Source organism: Gallinula chloropus, assembly GCF_964237585.1.
Source record: "Gallinula chloropus genome assembly, chromosome: 2".
NCBI lineage: Eukaryota > Metazoa > Chordata > Aves > Gruiformes > Rallidae > Gallinula > Gallinula chloropus.
Window position 1 is genome coordinate 2461018 of NC_140086.1, and position 17501 is coordinate 2478518.

Below are 17501 nucleotides of genomic sequence, written 5' to 3' on the forward strand. Positions count from 1 at the left end.
ATGGCATCTCGTGGCAGGTTTCATCACTGCACAGCAACGATCAAGACTGAACATTGGCCAGGCATGCAATAGACCCACCTGCAGCTGCTGCTGGGGGCAGAAACACATGACTGAGTAATAGAAAGGTAAGAAACACGTACTTGATTCAGAAATAAGTATATTTTAGGGGTTATGCAGATAGCATGCACACATATTTCCTTATCTGGTAGCACTACAATACAACAGCAGGAATGAGTAAGCTATCATATAGCAAAGATCTGCCATCAGCTCCAACAATGCTGTGTGCCCAACACACCACCTTGCTCTTGGTTACAATTCCTGTCATAAGAGGGGTTCTCCAAGACTTGTTGTGATCGTGGAAGTCCTCTTTGATCCTCACAGTCTGTTGTTCAGGAAGGGCCAGAGCACGCTGGCTGCTATCCCTGCTGCCACCCCATAGCTGTATCTCACACCGCTGGCTGCGTTTATATTGCAGAAATCGCTGCTGCAGCAGGAGATATTCCTTCTGCCCACGCTGAAGTCTTGATAGGATGGGTCACATGATGAGTCACAGCCCTTGCTGATGATGTTGAAGAGCCCTACAATCCCTGGAAAGAAAGCAGAACCATTACTACAAGGACTCAAAGGAAACCAAGCCAAACCTCATGGAACTGAATAATGAGATGTTGTTCTTATCTGAGCTCACTTCTTGGAAAATACAAGCAAGCAAAAAGAGATTGTTTCCAAACAGCTGAATTTATTTGCTGTAGTAAGTTATAATTTGGGGGGTATCGTTTTGTCAGCCTGGGGGGAAGGGTTTCAATCCCCAAGTGCTTAAGGCAGTCTCCTCCACCACACCATTCTCTGGGGTTTCTAAACCAAGTATAGAAATTCTAATAATTTAATTAATGATGAAATTAGCCATTAACACCTCTGTTAAGGTGTCGAAGCTACTAATGGATGAGGAGCAAGCATGTGGGGAAGAACTTTTTCCCAGTGAGGGTGAGGGAGCCCTGGGACAGGCTGCCCAGGGGGGTGTGGAGTCTCCTTCTCTGGAGAGATTCCAGCCCCATCTGGATGTCTCCCTGTGTGACCTGTCCTAGGGACCCTGCTTTGGCAGGGGGGTTGGACCTGATGATCTCTGGAGGTCCCTTCCAACCCCTATGATTCTGTGATTCTGTGATTCTGTAATCTTGCTCTTATCCCATACAACTTCATTGCACAAAGCCTTTCAACACCCAGAAACACAGCGAACCCCATTTCAAAGATGACAGAGTTGCTGTTTAATTTCTTCCTGAGAGGCACAGCCTATTTTTCTGTGTCTAGTTGATACTTGGTATCTGCTGGTTACTGGCAGTTTACACTCAACGTGAGGTATCCTGATCTTGCATGGTCTATTCTTGGTACCAAGTCTTTGATATAGTAGAATTTAACCTATAGGGCTGGTGGGTTATACAGTATGTTGGCTCTCCCACATGTGAATCCATGGCTATGGGTCTGCACATTTCCAATGAGGGCAGTCCCTACTGGAGGTATTACATTTCCTGCCTGACAGAGATGAGTTTGAACATGCAAGTGATGGATTTTGTACCACAGGTCTAAGAGCAATTGAGCTGTCACCACAGACCTGGACAGGGGAAGCCAGATCTAGAGTGGGACAATTGAATAAAAATCTCTTAAAGGAGTTTATCCAGGGACACACAGGTGGCTGCATTCAGAGCTGGCTGTACATGGGTCTATGTGAAATTCTGTCTTTTTCATTAAATTCACCTAAAGTAAGCTCTGTCATTGAATGCTTCTCCTGTTTTCATGACCAGGTTTCACCAGATTCAGCCCTTCATATTCTCATCCACAAAGTTCCAAACTTTTCAAAGCTGTAAATCTGTTGCCCTTGTAAGCAAATAAACCTTGGTGTTATGAAAGAGAAACAAACCTCATTTTTACAGGTGAAAGACCTGGTAGGTGTTTGTAATGTCAAATGCAGATGTACCCTCATGAGATATGTTGCAGGCTCTGACTCTGTACTGGCCATCCTGCACATTTTTTAGCCTGATCTATTGGCAAACTGAGGAACTTATGGGGTAGAGCATGCACGTATTAATATGACTTTGTAATCACAGTCTTGTGGCCAGTATGGGTAGACAGCTTGGTGATGGCCAGCAGCTCTACCAAAGGGCCAGCTATCACAGAGATATAAACATTTTTCTTGTTATTTCCATGCAACAAGAAACTAATCTGAAAGCTTTTTAACTCCTTTTCTCCACATATGGATTTTTCCTAGTGCACACAGAGCTTTTCTGGCCCATACTAGTTTGCGTATCTAGAGTAGGTGAGGCTGGCTTGGACACCTGAAGCTGGGACCATGCTTGGTTCCAATGTCACAACTAATATATTACAGAACCACCCAATGACAGGGGTTGGAAGGGTTGCAAATCATCTAGTCCAATCCCCCTGCCAGAACAGGACCACCTTGAGGAGGCTGCACATGACTGTTTCGAGGAGGGTTTTGAATATCTCCAGAGATGGACACTCCACAACCTCTCTGGGCAGCCTGTCCCAGGGCTCTGCCACCCTCACAGTGAAAATGTTCCTCCTCATATTTAGATGTAACATTCTATACTCAAGATTTTTCCCATTGCCTCTTCTCTTGTTACTGGGTACCACTGAAAAAAGACTGATCCCATCCTCCTGACTCCCTCCCCTCAAGTGTTTATAAGTATTGACAACACCCCACCACACTCAGTCTTTTGTAGGATATAAAGTCCCAAGTCCCTCAGTTTTGCCCACCACCACTTTGCTTACTGATCACATCTGTCTTGCACACTTCATTATTGTTCTTGCAGGTCTCTTTGGTCTGACATTTGGAGTTGCTGAGCTGCGACTTGCAGCTGTAGCACTGCAAAGAAGAACCTGCAAGGGAACAAGAGAGGTTATAAGACAGTGAAGCTCTTCAGGGAACCTAACAGTGCTTGCACTGGGAGATGGGGCCATCCCCATGTGTCCTCAAAGGGAGACAGCACCCCTGTTATTGGGAAAATGGGTTTTTTCCCCTTCTTCAGTGGAGAACAGTACACTTGCCTGAGGGGACAGTCAAGTTTTGTAGGTGCTGAAGATGTTTTAGAGGTAGTCAGTTCAGTGAGGGAGCAAAAAGAGACTAGCAGGATAGCTGATCTCATGGGTTAGTCTCATAAGTCAATGTCAAGTGCTTCCCAAATGCTTCTTCATCTCCCTTTGGGATGCCCAACTCAGTTCCTGTCTGGAACAGGCTTTTTGTGATATTCCCACTGCCTGAGCTGGGATGAAGGGATGAAGTCCCAAGAAGGACAGGTTGATATTATTTGTCTACCTCTACAGACATTAGTGTTTTACCAGGTGGGCTTGTGACCCTTTGCTGAGGCATTGCCAGAATTGGATGAAAGAGGGAAAGGCCAGAAGGGAGAGTGGGTGAGGGAGGGAGGAGGCAATTTGCAAGGTCTGTTGTCTCAGCTTGGCCAACTCGTGACACATACTTTCCATCACCCCCTCTTAGAAAGCAAAGTGTGAACACACTGGGTAAACCAGGTCACCACATGTTTCCACCCCCTCATGGACATCCTCCCCCAAGGGGCTGAAAGCCAGTGTTGTTAACATCTGCTCTGCTGTTATGTGCATCAAGACAAGACAGAAAAAGCATTACAGCTTACAAGTGTCTATTCCTGATGAAAAATAGTCCCCAGAGAAGTGAGAACATGGTGCAATTACCTCTTCCTATTACCTGCCTGTGCCCCAGGGCATCACTGCAGCCTCACAGACCTGGAAGTTTGTGTGTTAATACATATATATACACTTTAACCCCATGACCACCAGGCTTATATCAGGAATCTCTCAAGTCAATACCTTAGTGTCTCAAATACTATTTTAGGACACAGAAAAGCCCTTTTTAGAATCAAGTATTACTCAGCGCTGGAGCAAGAAGTGATTTGAGACACTTGGTTTCCCTCTGTCTAAGTCATTCTGGCATAAATTACTGTTGCAGTCATGGAGGCAAGGAGCCAAACCCCAGTTTGTCTGTAGTTCTGCACTCAGCTCTCAAATTTATCTGACTTTTAATGCAATGAAAGTCAAATTTCAGAGCGCCCTGGTGGTAGCTGGCAGAGGAGTCTGGCCAGGACTGTGGAAGACCTTTCTCAGTCTGTTCTTTAAGCATCCTCTGCTGATTGAGGAATGTTTGTTCTCAGGTCTGCTTCTTCCCCTCTCCAGTAATAGGGAAAAGCTGGTTTAAAATGATTATTTTTTTCCCCAGTCAGGCCAAAAAAATGAAATGACATTATCCAAATCCCACCCATCCTGTTTGGAAAATAATTCACCATGGCATGATGCTTTTTTCTCTCATATTAAAATTCTGACTATCTGTGTAATTACCAGAGGCCACTTTTGAAACTGAGTCAGAGAATGAATTAGAAAACACCTTACCTTTGCTGAAATGTTGCAATTTTGATAGTCTGGGAAGAAGAAAAATAATCTTTCCAACCTCTTTTAAAAAACCTCACAGACACAAAAGAACCTAGATGGTCTGACTGAAATAAATTTGATTTCAATGAAATCCAGTGTTGCATAAGGTTTATTTTCCCTGGAAGCTGCCCTACCCCACACTAGGATGACACCATCAGGGTCTATGCATTTTTTTTTTCACTCAAAACTCGGGATATCCCATCAAAAAAAGCAAATGTCTTCATATGACAACTGTGTCAGCATCCCTTCCCTCACTACCAAACCCCATCACGAGTCCTTTTTGCCTAGCTGAAGATCTGCTGGAGGGGACGCGCGGTAGACTCATTGTGCTGCCTTACCTGAGTCCAAGCACAGGACTGCTCCCACCAGGAGGACAAGGAAAAACTTCATTTTGGGATAGACTCTCTCGAGCTGAGTATGGGTTGTGCCCTTGTGAGATGGTTTATATCCCCTGGCAGGGCATCAATTGGGCATGCCCAGAAGGTTACCCTGTGAAGGCACCTGCGCGAGGCAGCTCGGTGGACCAAGGGAGTGGTTGGTTTGTGATGATGATATTTTCTTTGGGTGCCTCTCCTCTATGACTGTGACTCTTGAAGCTACCAGCAGCTCTTCTCCACCACTAGGCCCCCGCCTTTCCTCCTACCCTTGGGCAAAATATTCACAGGAGTGGAAAAAAACCCAAATTCTTTTGAACAAGGCCAGCCTTATGCATTTCCCCAGAGCCAGTGAGGCTGTGGTTGTACCCAGTGAACAAGGCTCTCCACCCCCATTGCTATCCTGAGTGCAGCTATTGTGTTTAAATCAAGGACAAAATGTTCATTTCATAAACATCTCCAACTATTTGTCTGCCTGTGTGGGTGTCTCTGTCACACCCATGGCATGTGGTGGCAAGGTATTTGGGTAAACTACAGTGCATTGGGCTCTTTCAGGTGTGCAGATGCTCATATGTCCTTATGCATGTGTATTGTCTATAGGCTAGTAAAAAAACAATGGCCAATTCACAGTTTTTATTGGTGTTGAAACCAAAGGGATGTTGTGATGGCTTTGTTTGGTATTGTTTTTATCATGTGGTAGGGTTCTCTTTGTCTGCTGGTTTAATATAGGTTGTTTATGGCTTTGAAACTTGGCCTTACATCAGCATGTACTGTGAACAATTCGGGCTTGTCAAGGAAATATCAGTTCTCATCACAGATGAGAGTGAATTCAGCCACATTCTAAATTGAAGCATGAATGTTTGCTTTGATTGGAGACCTCTCCCATCCCTTAGGTCCTTTGACCACATGCTGGTGTAAAAGAAAACAGGCCTTTCTACTAAATCAAATTTGCCATGGTTTCTCACTTTATTTAGGGCTTTTCTGGAATCTCAGGAACTTAGTGCTTTGCAGTAATGGATTGCAGGAACTTGCTCCATAGCAGTTCAGCCTTTAGGACACCAGTTACTTTTTTAAATTGAAAGGAAAAGGTGATGATGTGTTGGTGGATCAGTTCTCTTGACTAGTGGCTGCAGGACTGAGTCTGCTGAAGTAAATAACACTACCCTGATGTAAAGTCACTGGAGAATCTAATGTAGTGCATGCAAAAGGATCTTAAGTGCTTCTCCTTAGATGCCTCACTGTTTAAAAAGGAAAAAAACCCTCAACAAACCAACAACAATGACAATTCAACACCTTTTTCACCAACAGCATGAAGTTCAACAAGGGCAAGTGATGGATTCTGCACCTGGGAAGTGGTGTCCCTGGCTACACATACAGACTGGGGGATCAGGCTCTGGAGGCCAGCCATGCTGAGGGAGATTTGGAGTCTTGGTTGACAGCAAACTAAACATGAGCCAGCATTGTGCCCAGAGAGCCAGCAGGGCCAACTGTATCCTGGGGTGCATCAAGCATGGCATGGCCAGCTGAGAGGATTTTCCTACTCTACACTGTCCTGGTATGGCCTCACCTTGAGTCCTGGTGCAGGTTTGATTGCCACAGTATAAGAGGGACAATATTAGAGTGCCCACAGGAGGGCAATGAGGATGATGAAGAGTCTGGAGGGGAAGTCTTATGAGGAGAAGCTGAAGTTCCTTGGTTTGTTCAGCCTGGAGGAAAAAAGACTGAGGGGAGACCTCATGGCAGTCTATGGTTTCCTGGTAAGGGGGAGAAAAGGGGCAGGTGCTAGTCTCTTTTTGACAACCAGTGATAGAACCTGAGAGAATGGCATGAAGCTGCACCAGGGGAGGTTTAGGCTGGGTGTCAGGAAAAGGTTCTTTTCTGAGAGGGGGGTCAGGCACTGGCACAGGCTCCCCAGGGAAGTGGTCACAGCACTAAGCTTGACAGGGTTCAAGAAGTGTCTGGATGATACCCTCAGTGCCCTGCTCTGACTTGGCTGGTCTGTGTGGAGCCAGGAGTTGGACTTGATGATCCTTATGGGTCCCTTCCAGCTCAGGATGTTCTGTGATTCGTAGAATCATAGAATGGGTTGGGTTGAAAGGTACCTTAAAGACTATCTTATTCCAACCACCCTGCATTGGGAAGGGACACCTTCCACTAGACCAGGTTGCTCAGATCCCCATCCAAACTGGCCTTGAATATTGCCAGGGATCCAGGGGTATCCACAGCTTCTCTGGACAACCTGTCCCAGGGCCTCACCACCCTCACAGGGAAGGATTTCTTCCTAACATCTGATCTAAATCTACCTTCTTTCAGTTTAAAATTATTATTCTTATGCTATCACTACACTCTCTGATAAAGAATCCTTTCCTATCATTTACCTTCCCTGTCCTCTTTCAATACTGGAAGTCTTCTATAAGATCCTTCTGCAGCCTTGTCTTCTCCAGGCTGAACAACCCTGACTCTCTCAGCCTGTCTTCATAGGAGAGGTGCTTCAACACTCCTATCATCTTTGTGGGCCTCCTCTGGACTTGTTGCAACAGCTTAAGATCTGCCTTGTCCTGGGGACCCCAGAGATGACTGCAGCATTTCACATGATGTCTCACGGAAGTGGAGTAGAAGAGGAGCATGTCCTCCCTTGACCTGCCAGTCATGCTGGTTTTGATGCAGCACAGACATGGTTACACCTTCTGTACACTTTCTTTGTGTGTTTCAGTTTGTCCAGGAGCAACTTGTTCATCCATGCAGGCCTCTGGGTGTGTTTTTGCCTGACTTCCTCTTGGTTAGGATGCTTTGCTTCTGAGCTTGGAGGAGGTGATCCTTGAATATTAACCAGGTATCTTGGGGCCCTCTTCCTTCCTCCCAGGGTAGTCCACCAAGCAGGTCCCTGAAGAGGCCAAAGCCTACACTGTTGAAATCCATTGCTGGGCACCCTCCCTGCTGCCCTGAGGATCTTGACCTCCACTGTTTCATGGTCACTGCAGCCAAGGCTGCTCTTGAGCTCACCATTCCCCACCTGTTCCTCCTTGCTGGTAAGAACAAGCTCCAGAGTGGTACCTCTCCTTGGGGAAAGAATTCTTGATTAAAACATTTCAGGAACCTCCTGGATTGCACATGTCTTGCTGTGTTGCCCCTCCAACGAATGGCAGGGTGGTTGAGGTGCCCCATGAGGACCAGGGCTTGTAAACGTGGGGTTGGTCCTACCTGTTTACAGAGACCCTCATCAACTCAATCGTTGTGGTCTTCATGGTTAGTGAAGCAGACCCCTACCTGTCCCTGCCCTCCTTTTAATCCTGACCCATAATCTCTTGGTCAGATCATCATCCATTCCCATAAATGAGATTGTTTGAAAGAAAATGATGAAATGTCCTGGGATACCTGTTCCAGTGCCCAACCACCTTCTCATTAAAGAACCTCTATACCCAATCTAAACCTTCCCTGTCTCAGCTTCATAACCAACAGGGCTTATAGCAAACTTTTATGGCATAGCTGGATAAAAATGTGGTATTATCTTCCCAGACTCTGTTATTCCTTATTCAGAGATATTCAAGGCTATTTTTCTTTCTTTTATCCCTTAGGATTTAAGCTTTAGTTCCTTGTATTAGGGAAGAAAAGGGCTGAGGGGAATGCATAACCTTTTCACCCCAGCAAATCCACCCAAGCCTTGAATTAATTATATCTCCTTTCAAGGAAGTCATTGATAAGCAAGAGGGAGGGTTCTTTTCATCCTCAACAGCCTGACTTCCTTCCAGTCAAACTCTCCTAGCACTATTACCTTTTAAAAATCCTTTTCCTAACAGTATCAGGGGTGCCAGCAGTAACTCATGTTGCTGTGAAGGAGATGCACACACACAGAGCTAAGAGCCTGTCCATGCCCCAGTCCTGCTTGGCTGCAGCCTGAGGTTGTGAGAACCCACTAATTCCTGTATCCTTGTATCAATTGTTGCTTCTTGCTGCTTCTGTGTGCAGTTCCTGCTCAAGTCCTGAAGATGGCAAACGTGGCCTGTTATAATTATTACAGGTACATTAACATGCAGTTGTCTATAGGATTGTGTGTGTGTGCTATTTTTAATCTTTTATTGTTACAATATCTCCAGTTCATCTAATTGCATGGAAAAAGACCATAAAATTTCCTAGGGAGTTTAACAATAACTACAAATCACTTGTTTTTGGGTCTTTTAATATACTATTGTATGTTATTAAAGCAGATTTCTGATTGATACAGGTCTGGAGCAATCTGGCTTGATTACTTGCCCTGTCCTGGTTCACCTGCCTGTTGTCAGGCTGGGAAAGTGGTGGTGGATCATGGTATGGAGCATGGTGTCATGGATAACACTGAGGAGCTGGGTAAAAGTGGTAGGTGTGAGCTGGAAATTTGAGGACAGAAAGGCAATAGGTAAAAGGATGGTTGGGAAATCTGGACAGAGATACCAAATATCTCCAAAGGCAAAAGAAAGTTTCTCTGGGCTGCATCAACTGTTTGTGTGGGAGGTCTAAAGAGGTTGTAGGGAAACCTGCAAGATGACACAGACAACATATTAAGACTTCAATCACAGACTGCCTTTTATTTCATGGGGATGTATTTTATGAGCAGAAGAGTAAAAAAACCCCAAGCTACAAAACCCAGAACCCAGCTAAAAGGAAACTAAGATGAAGTTCAACACACTCATCCAAGCTTCTGAATGAATTGGAGCCCTTGAAATAACTGGATCACCAGGGAGTCTTGTAGAGTCTTCACCTTCCTAGCTCAGAGGTCTACACTACCTTCTCAGAAGACTTAATTCAAGGCACAAGTAAGTGCAAGAACTGTTACTTAAGGTTGCCCAGCCGTGAGGAGAGGTCAACAAGTTGCTTGCTCAGCATGAGCCTGGCTTGCAGCTCCTTTTCAGGATGCTCTGAAGTATATGTGTGGAGGTTGCAAGAGGCTGTGGAGGGAAACTTAACTGACCTTTTCACTGCTGGAAGGTGTTTGGGATGTGTGCAGTGAACGAGCTGCTTCTGTCTGCTGTGATGTCTGAATATCTACTCAGACCGTGGGGAGGTGGAATGTGTGAGAAGGGGTTTTAGTGCCCAGTTCTAGGCATCGAAGAGGAAATTTCTAATGTCCTTTTGGGAATGCAAGCAGCCTGGGGAGCAGTGAACCGTCCCAGATCAGAATGGGTGGGGAGTAAATGACTCTGAGTCACTAGATGGCAGTAAAGGAAAAACGCATCAGGGACTTGCCTGTAAGGAAGGCAGCGTGGATCCTAAATGGGGCATGTGATTGGATAGGCAGGAAGGCAGATGGGTAGATTAAGGTTTAAAAATGAGTAGATACACAGTTGTCCATAGAGATGGATGGATAGCTAGCAGTCAGGAGGAGATGGAGTCTTGTATACCCTTTCCTAACCATGTGCATGGTTACAGGCAAACATTTCTCTTGCTTGTCACAGAAGGCCACAATATGTCCCCTATCTTAACCTAAAGTGTTTCTACCAAGATCTCAGCTGTTTTCCATTCTCCCATGTATATGCCTCAGGATGCACAGGCACAGCACTGGTCCAGCATCTGGAAGCATGATTGTTGCTGCTCTAGGGCTGTCTTTGTTAATTCCAGCTACTACATCTGTAGATGTTTAAGACTCTTTCATGTCATGGTCTAGCCCATACTACAAGGATTTACGCCTGGGTTTAGGGTTCAAGTAAGCTTCAGAGCACTTGGAGGCAAGGCTAGTCTGCCTGACACGTTTTCCAGAGTCCAGCTAAGTAGATCATTAAGATCATTGAGCAAAGACAGAAAGGTGTTGGGTTCTCTGTCACTGAGTTGTTGGGGGACCTTTGGGATGTGCCTTCCTTTCTTTGTGCCTCTTACTTCTCTAAGGGCAAATAGGGCTCATGCCTTCTGCATCACAAGGGGAGTGTTTGGAGGTTTGTAGGTGCAAACAAGTACAACCAGAGAGCATTATAAAGGTTCAATAAGCAAGGAGCAGCCTGTTTGACCTTGAGCATTTCTACAAGGGTCTAGGCACAGACCCAAACATGCAGCTATCACCATTCAGGATTTGGGATTTCAGAAGCTAGCCTGACCATCCTTGGAGGAAAAAGTTCACCTTCACATCACACACGCTCTTGCTGACAACCATGAAGCCAATGCCTTGCTGCAAATTAATCCCACCATGGTGCTAATTTTGCCTGCGGTGGAACTGTAGATGCAGAAGATTCTGAGGGCTGTAGAGGTCAGGGAACCCCATACGGTGGTGCTGTTGCTACGTTGCTGGTGCACAGACCTCACAGTGTGTGGGAGCAGCCCAGACTGTTTGTTTAAAAAAAAAAATCTCAGCAACTTCAGAGCATCAAAAACGCATTTGACATTTTTTTGTTATTTTGCTAATTGCTAAGCTCTTTTGGTTGTAAAAGCCTTGGAGTGTGGGATTCCTGCCAGCTTCTGCTGGTGGTGATGCCTTGTGCATCTCCAAGTTGTTTGCAAGGAAAAAAGGAGTGCATTTTCCTATGCCTACGCTCTGGAGTTGGGGTGAAGTGTGGGGACAGTAGCCTGTGCTATGATGGCAAAGAAGTTCTGTGCTTGCTCTGCCCTCTTGAAACACTTTTTTAACCCCGTTTGCTGTGGACAGATGTAGAAAAAGGTAGTTTTTGAAATACAGGCAGAAAAAGCGACTTTCCTGATATCACACAACAGTGCAACATCAGAGCTCAAACCAGGTCCCTCAAGCACCCTATCTGCTTCCTAGGCTGTGCCCTTTTCCTTCCATGAGGAAAACGATTTAATTGCTCTGACCCCTATAGGAAACCACAGAATATGTGTGTAAACACTTGAATTAGTACAGGCTGGGATGAGCTGCTGGAGAGGAGCTCTGTGGAGAAGGACCTGGGGGTGCTGGTGGGTGACAGGGTGGCCATGAGCCAGCAGTGTGCCCTGGGGGCTGAGAGAGACAATGGGATCCTGGGGGGCATCAGGAGGAGTGTGGCCAGCAGGTCACAGGAGGGGATCCTCCCCCTCTGCTCTGCCCTGCTCAGGCCCCACCTGAAGTGTTGTGTCCAGTGCTGGGCTCCCTGGGATAGAAAAGCCAGGGATCTCCTGGAGAGAGTCCGGAGGAGGGACATGGAGATGCTGAAGGGCCTGGAGCATCTCCCCTGTGAGGAAAGGCTGAGGGAGCTGGGGCTGTTCAGCCTGGAGAGAAGAAGACTAAGGGGGGACCTTATTAATATTTATAAATATCTTAAGTATGGCATGCAGGGGGAAATGGCCAGCCCCTTCTCAGTGGAGACAGGACAAGGGGCAATGGCCTCAAGCTGGAGCACAGAAAGTTCCACACCAATCTGGGGAAGAACTTCTTCCCAGTGAGGGTGAGGGAGCCCTGGGACAGGCTGCCCAGGGGGTGTGGAGTCTCCTTCTCTGGAGATATTCCAGCCCCATCTGGATGTCTCCCTGTGTGACCTGTCCTAGGGACCCTGCTTTGGCAGGGGGGTTGGACCCGGTGATCTCTGGAGGTCTCTTCCAACCCTGATGATTCCATGATGCTGTGATTCAGTGAATATGGATGGGGAAGAATCCAAGATTTTCAGTCTACTGCAGGTAGAAAAAGACAGACACAGTGGCTGGACACACACCAAGCCCCATGTAGGACTAGGAGGGACCACTGCTCCTCATGTAGTAGCTGGTGCACTCAATGCACAGCCACTTATGGTGCCTTTGTTGCTATTGTCCTTGTTTTTAAACCAGCACTTTGGGGTACTACTGCTTATTCCACATTAACATGGCTTAGGGAAGAAACTTTGTCATTGGAGCTCAGCTCATGGTCTTACATATGGGGAAAGTATTCTCTTGAGTCAACATACTTGACAGGCCTGGGTTGTAAATTTGTTGACAAAGTGTTTTCTAGCTTGGAAAAGACCATTTTGTTGACAAAGAAATATTCTGCAGAAATAATAAAGCTATTTTAAGTCCAGGATGGATTTTGCAATCAAACCCAAGTAGAGAGTAGAAGATCAATCTAGAATAGCCAAACTCTGCTGCTTAGGACACACAATTAAGATGCAGGAGATACAGGATCAGTCCTTTTAAGTCATATTTCCTTTAGCTTGTGCAGATGCTCTACCCACAGATACTGGAATTCAGATTGCACTTGTCTTTGTCCCTCCTCTTAGAACTGTTCCACTTTGTGTTAACTAATTATAAACTAATTGGGCCGGAGAGATGCAGTGTGGTGAAACAATTTGATTTTGATGAATTGGCAAATTCTTACAAAAACTGTTTCAGTAAAAAAGTTTTTGCTGGGTTTTTTTCTTTTTTTTTTTCCCTGGCTGCTTTATCAAATGCTCCAATGCTTAGGACAGCAGAAGACAAGTGATACAAACCAAGAGAGATAATGGGAATTCTGATTAATATCTGTCATTTCCTCCTGTTTTAACTGTTTGGCTGGAAAATCGATTTGAAAACTCAACCCACGTTTTTTTTGGAGCCATTACAAAAAGAAAGAGTTGGTTTTTTTTTTTGCTAAATAAGGTGTATATGAATAGCTCTAAAGAGAGGGCTTTATTCTGGCTTTATATCCTATTTTAAGTACTGGCTAGGAGGCTTTTTGGCAAGCAGCACCAGGGGAATGAAATTGTTTCTAACTCCAAGCGTTGCCCTCTTGTTCTGACAGTAACTAAGTAGCCAAAGTGATCAATACAGATTAGAAAAAAGATAATCAATGCTTCACAGTTTTCTTGCTGTATTCTTAAAGTTTTATTTGGATAAAATAAGTAAGATTTTGGATATTTTATCCAAGTAAATTTGGATAAACTAGAGCTCAGGTTACCAGCTTTTAGCTGCCTGTATCACACTCTGATTCAGTGAGTCTCTGAGTTTCTGCCCATGTCAGACAGCAATGGTGAGCTCAGCTGTTGGAATTGGGGTGTTGTATCTGGCCATGCCACCCAGGCCACTCTCTGTGGACAGGGGATATCTGGTCAGGGGAGCACGGGGTGTTGTCCAATTTATCCTAAAGCTGACACCAGAGTTTGGGGGTTGGACTCGATGATCTCTTGAGGTCCCTTCCAACCCCTACAATTCTGTGATTCTGTGGATTTGGTCATACAAATTGTCCCTTCAGTTCCTTTTAATGGCTAAATTTCTACTGGCTAGAGTGGGAGTTTGGATACTCATCCCCAAATAGGCCAATACATTCCAAATAGCCTTTTTTTGTCAGATGCTCAACAATAAATGCAACATTAAAAGAGAAAAAAGAGGCAAACTGCTTGTCTTTGCGTGGTGTGACTCAAAACTCTTCCCAGAGTTACATTTTTGGTTGGTCACTGGAATGAAATCATCCTTCACACATCCCCAGGCAGGAGTCAGAGATCTCTTCCCACTCCTTGACCTTTACAAATTGCACATCCTGCTTCGCCGTGACCTTTTCAGAGGTGTCACAGACCCCAAGCATGGATGCTGTGTGATCGATACCACAGCCCTGCACTGAGCACACCACTTCACAACTGCCTCCTCAGTCTCTTCAGCAAAATACTGTCATGCCAAAGGATAGCAATGGGAATGTGTCTAGGATAATTAAAACAGATCCAACAGAATCCAAATGGAGGAAATGAATTTGCACACTCAGAATCACAGAATCCCAAGGTTGGAAAAGACCTTTAAGATCACCAAGCCCAGCCATTCCCATCCTAAGCTAAACCATATCCCTAAGTACCTCATCTACCCTTTTTTTAAACACATCCAGGGAAGGTGACTCAACCACCTCCCTGGGCAGCCTGTTCTCTCTTCAAGTCTGTGCACAGGCAAAAGGGTGCAGTTTTAATGAAGGAATGAGCAGCAAAGCTAATGAAGCTTAGTTTCCTCTGTACACATCCCTTCTGCCCTCTAAATTCCCAGTTCTCCATTTATGTATCATTATTTGCCCTTTGACTCCTTCCTGTAACTCCTTCCTCTTTGGCTGGGCAAAAGGCATTATGTTTAAGGTATGGATTTGGATTTTCTTGCCCTGTGGCTGCTGCTTCTCAGAATGGTTGAGGAGCTGAGAATTCCGTGGTGGGAACACTCATTTTGGTGAGTCTCCTCTTTTGACCAGTTTTCATAAAACATTGTATATCTAGACCTTTAAGATCTTTCTCCTTACTGAATTTGTTTTGACCTGGGTAGGGTTATAGTCAGCCAGATGCCTGGGCAGACAAGTGGATGGATAGAGGGATGGATAAGGAATGAAACTGCATAAATCATATTTCCATAGATGAGGTTAAGATGTAGAAATGTAAGAATAACCTTCAGAGATAAAAAAAAAAACCAAACAACAAACTCTCCCAAACCAACCAGACACTCAAACAAACAAAAAGTTAAACCCACTAAAGAAAATGTCAAAGATTTCAAGAAAATACCAAGGATGACCCAAAATAGTTTCTTGCCAGGGGGTAGGTGAAGAGGTAACAGCAACAGTAATGGGTGCTGTTCCTCCCTTGTGGTCCACAAAACCCTGCATGGAAGAAAAAGAAAGAGTTGGGAGTTCAGAGACAGTCTGTTTCTTCCATTTTGATGGTTCACATTGGGTGGACCTTGGCTAATTCTTCTCCTCTGCACAAAGCAAGGGCGTACAGTCTCAGGGGCATAGCAGCCTGGTTTGCATTAATTTTCTATTAATTACTGGAATGATTTTAGCATGAATAAGCAATGGCTATTTTTAGAAGTAGGACTGATTAGGCATCAGAGATAACTACCCAGGGAAGCTGTGGCCCTCCTGCTGCTTAGGAAGGGGAGAATGGCTGTCCTCAGTCAGACTGAAATGACCATCTGGCTCATGCATGTGCTGCCTCTGACTTTGGCCCTTAGTGGTTGCACAGGGAAATATTATAAGATAAAAAGCCAGAAAAGTCCAGTTTCTCCCACAATATCCCCCTAATTTTGGCTATTTGTGGCTTTGTGGCTTCATGAGCTGGAGCTGGCATCCAGACCATTCTGGTTTTTTATGAAAGGCTCATCTTTATGGATTCCTCACACCCATTTCCCATTGTTTTGGTGTTAAGATATCCTCTGTGAAACCTTTGCCTATCTTCAGCCTCACATCCAATCTTTCCAAGAGTTAATAACCTAAGTACTTTTTTTCCTTCCAGGCCACATTTTCTAGACCCTGCTGGTTGTTTTTACTTCCCTCTGGATCAGCTCCAATAGATACCCCTTGCTGAGCTCTTCAGCTGAAGGTTGGAAGCCTTTCTAAGAGAGATGTATCTGCCCAAGGTGAGACATGGCTCTCAGAGCAGTGTCACTAGGGTTGAAATAAATTCTGCAGGAACTGTGGTGATGCAGTCTGATGTTTTCTTCTGGCCATTGATTTCTGAAGCCATGGCAACATTTTCAAAAATTCCAAAGACAAAATAAGATACATGTGCTTTGAAAAGCAATGCCTATATCTCTCTCAGTAAATTAAATATCCCTCTAAGGGTTGGGTTTTTTTTTTTTTTAATTTGTTTGCTTTTGGGTTTGATTCTTAATAATTATTTTTGCTACTGTGACCAATGGGCAAGAAATGGCTGTGAAAACATTACAAATAGTCCAAGCAGGATGAGTGCCTCAAAACTACTGCAAATAATCCCTGTAGAGATTTTTTGGGGGACAATGGTAGACATTTAGCTGCATTAATTAGACTAGGTGCTGAGTGTTGAGGGGAAAAGTTGTTCCTAACTAGAAAGAATAAATAGTGGGTTACTGGCAAATGATGCTGATGAGGATATTGTAGGGCAGATAAAGTTTTGCAGAGTTATCTAAGTTAAGGCTTTTAGCCTAAGATAATAAAAAACAGACATCAAGGGAAGAGGGATCAAAAGAAATGAGCACAGGTGAGAGGGGCAGAAAGAATTAATTTTCCATCTGAACAGCCAGCATCAGCCACACTACAAAATCAGGCTGGTTTAGATAACCACTGAAGATAAAAATTGGATTACATTTTTGATGGAGTTTGCCTGGAAATAAGGTTATAAATTAAGCACATGCAGTATTTGTAATAATGCAACTTTATATTGGGGATTGCAGAAGAAAAGAGAGGCTGTGGCCCAGAGATGCTGTGATTCCCCTGTGTGGGGTGCACACAGACTCATACTTCCTTCTACTTCAACACCAATGGCTTTACCATGATTTAACCCAAAAGGTCTCACTGCTCTTAGGGTTTCTTACCACCCACAAGAGTTTCAGCAGGAATAGCTTACTCTTTTTTGCTATGTTTATAAAACTGTGCTACTTGATGGTTTGGATTATTTATAGTATTTTTCCATCCAGCATTGTGTAGCCTTGTTTTTATTTGTTTGCAATTAATGTTTTCTATAAGAAACTTTAAAAGTCAGTTATCTGTAATTTTCCACTTGTTTTTTCTCCAATCAGTAAGGTGTCAGTTGACCTGGACTAAAACCTTTCCAGGGTCAGGAGAGATGATGGTGTTCCAGTACAGGACACGTGCCCAGGCATTGTTTAATTTACAAGTACAGAAATAACCATTGCAAAGTTGCTTTTACAGAAAACTGAGGCTTTTAGGCCATCACAGAATCACAGAATCATAGGGGTTGGAAGGGACCTCAAGAGATCATCGGATCCAAGCCCCCTGCCAAAGCAAGTTCCCTAGGACAGGTCACACAGGGAGGTGTCCAGAGTCTCCATCTCCAGACTCTACAACCCTCCTGGGCAGCC

The 17501-nt window shown here is 44.7% G+C and overlaps 1 protein-coding gene across 1 annotated transcript; it reads right to left on the minus strand.

Annotated features, from left to right (window-relative positions):
* Window positions 1-375: 375 nt before the first annotated feature.
* Window positions 376-4860, minus strand: PSCA (prostate stem cell antigen; the record flags this gene model as incomplete). The annotated part of the gene is made up of 3 exons (XM_084260344.1): window positions 376-587; window positions 2782-2889; window positions 4809-4860. 3 exons carry the CDS (start codon window positions 4858-4860, stop codon window positions 376-378), a joined length of 372 nt encoding a protein of 123 aa, XP_084116470.1.
* Window positions 4861-17501: the final 12641 nt, after the last annotated feature.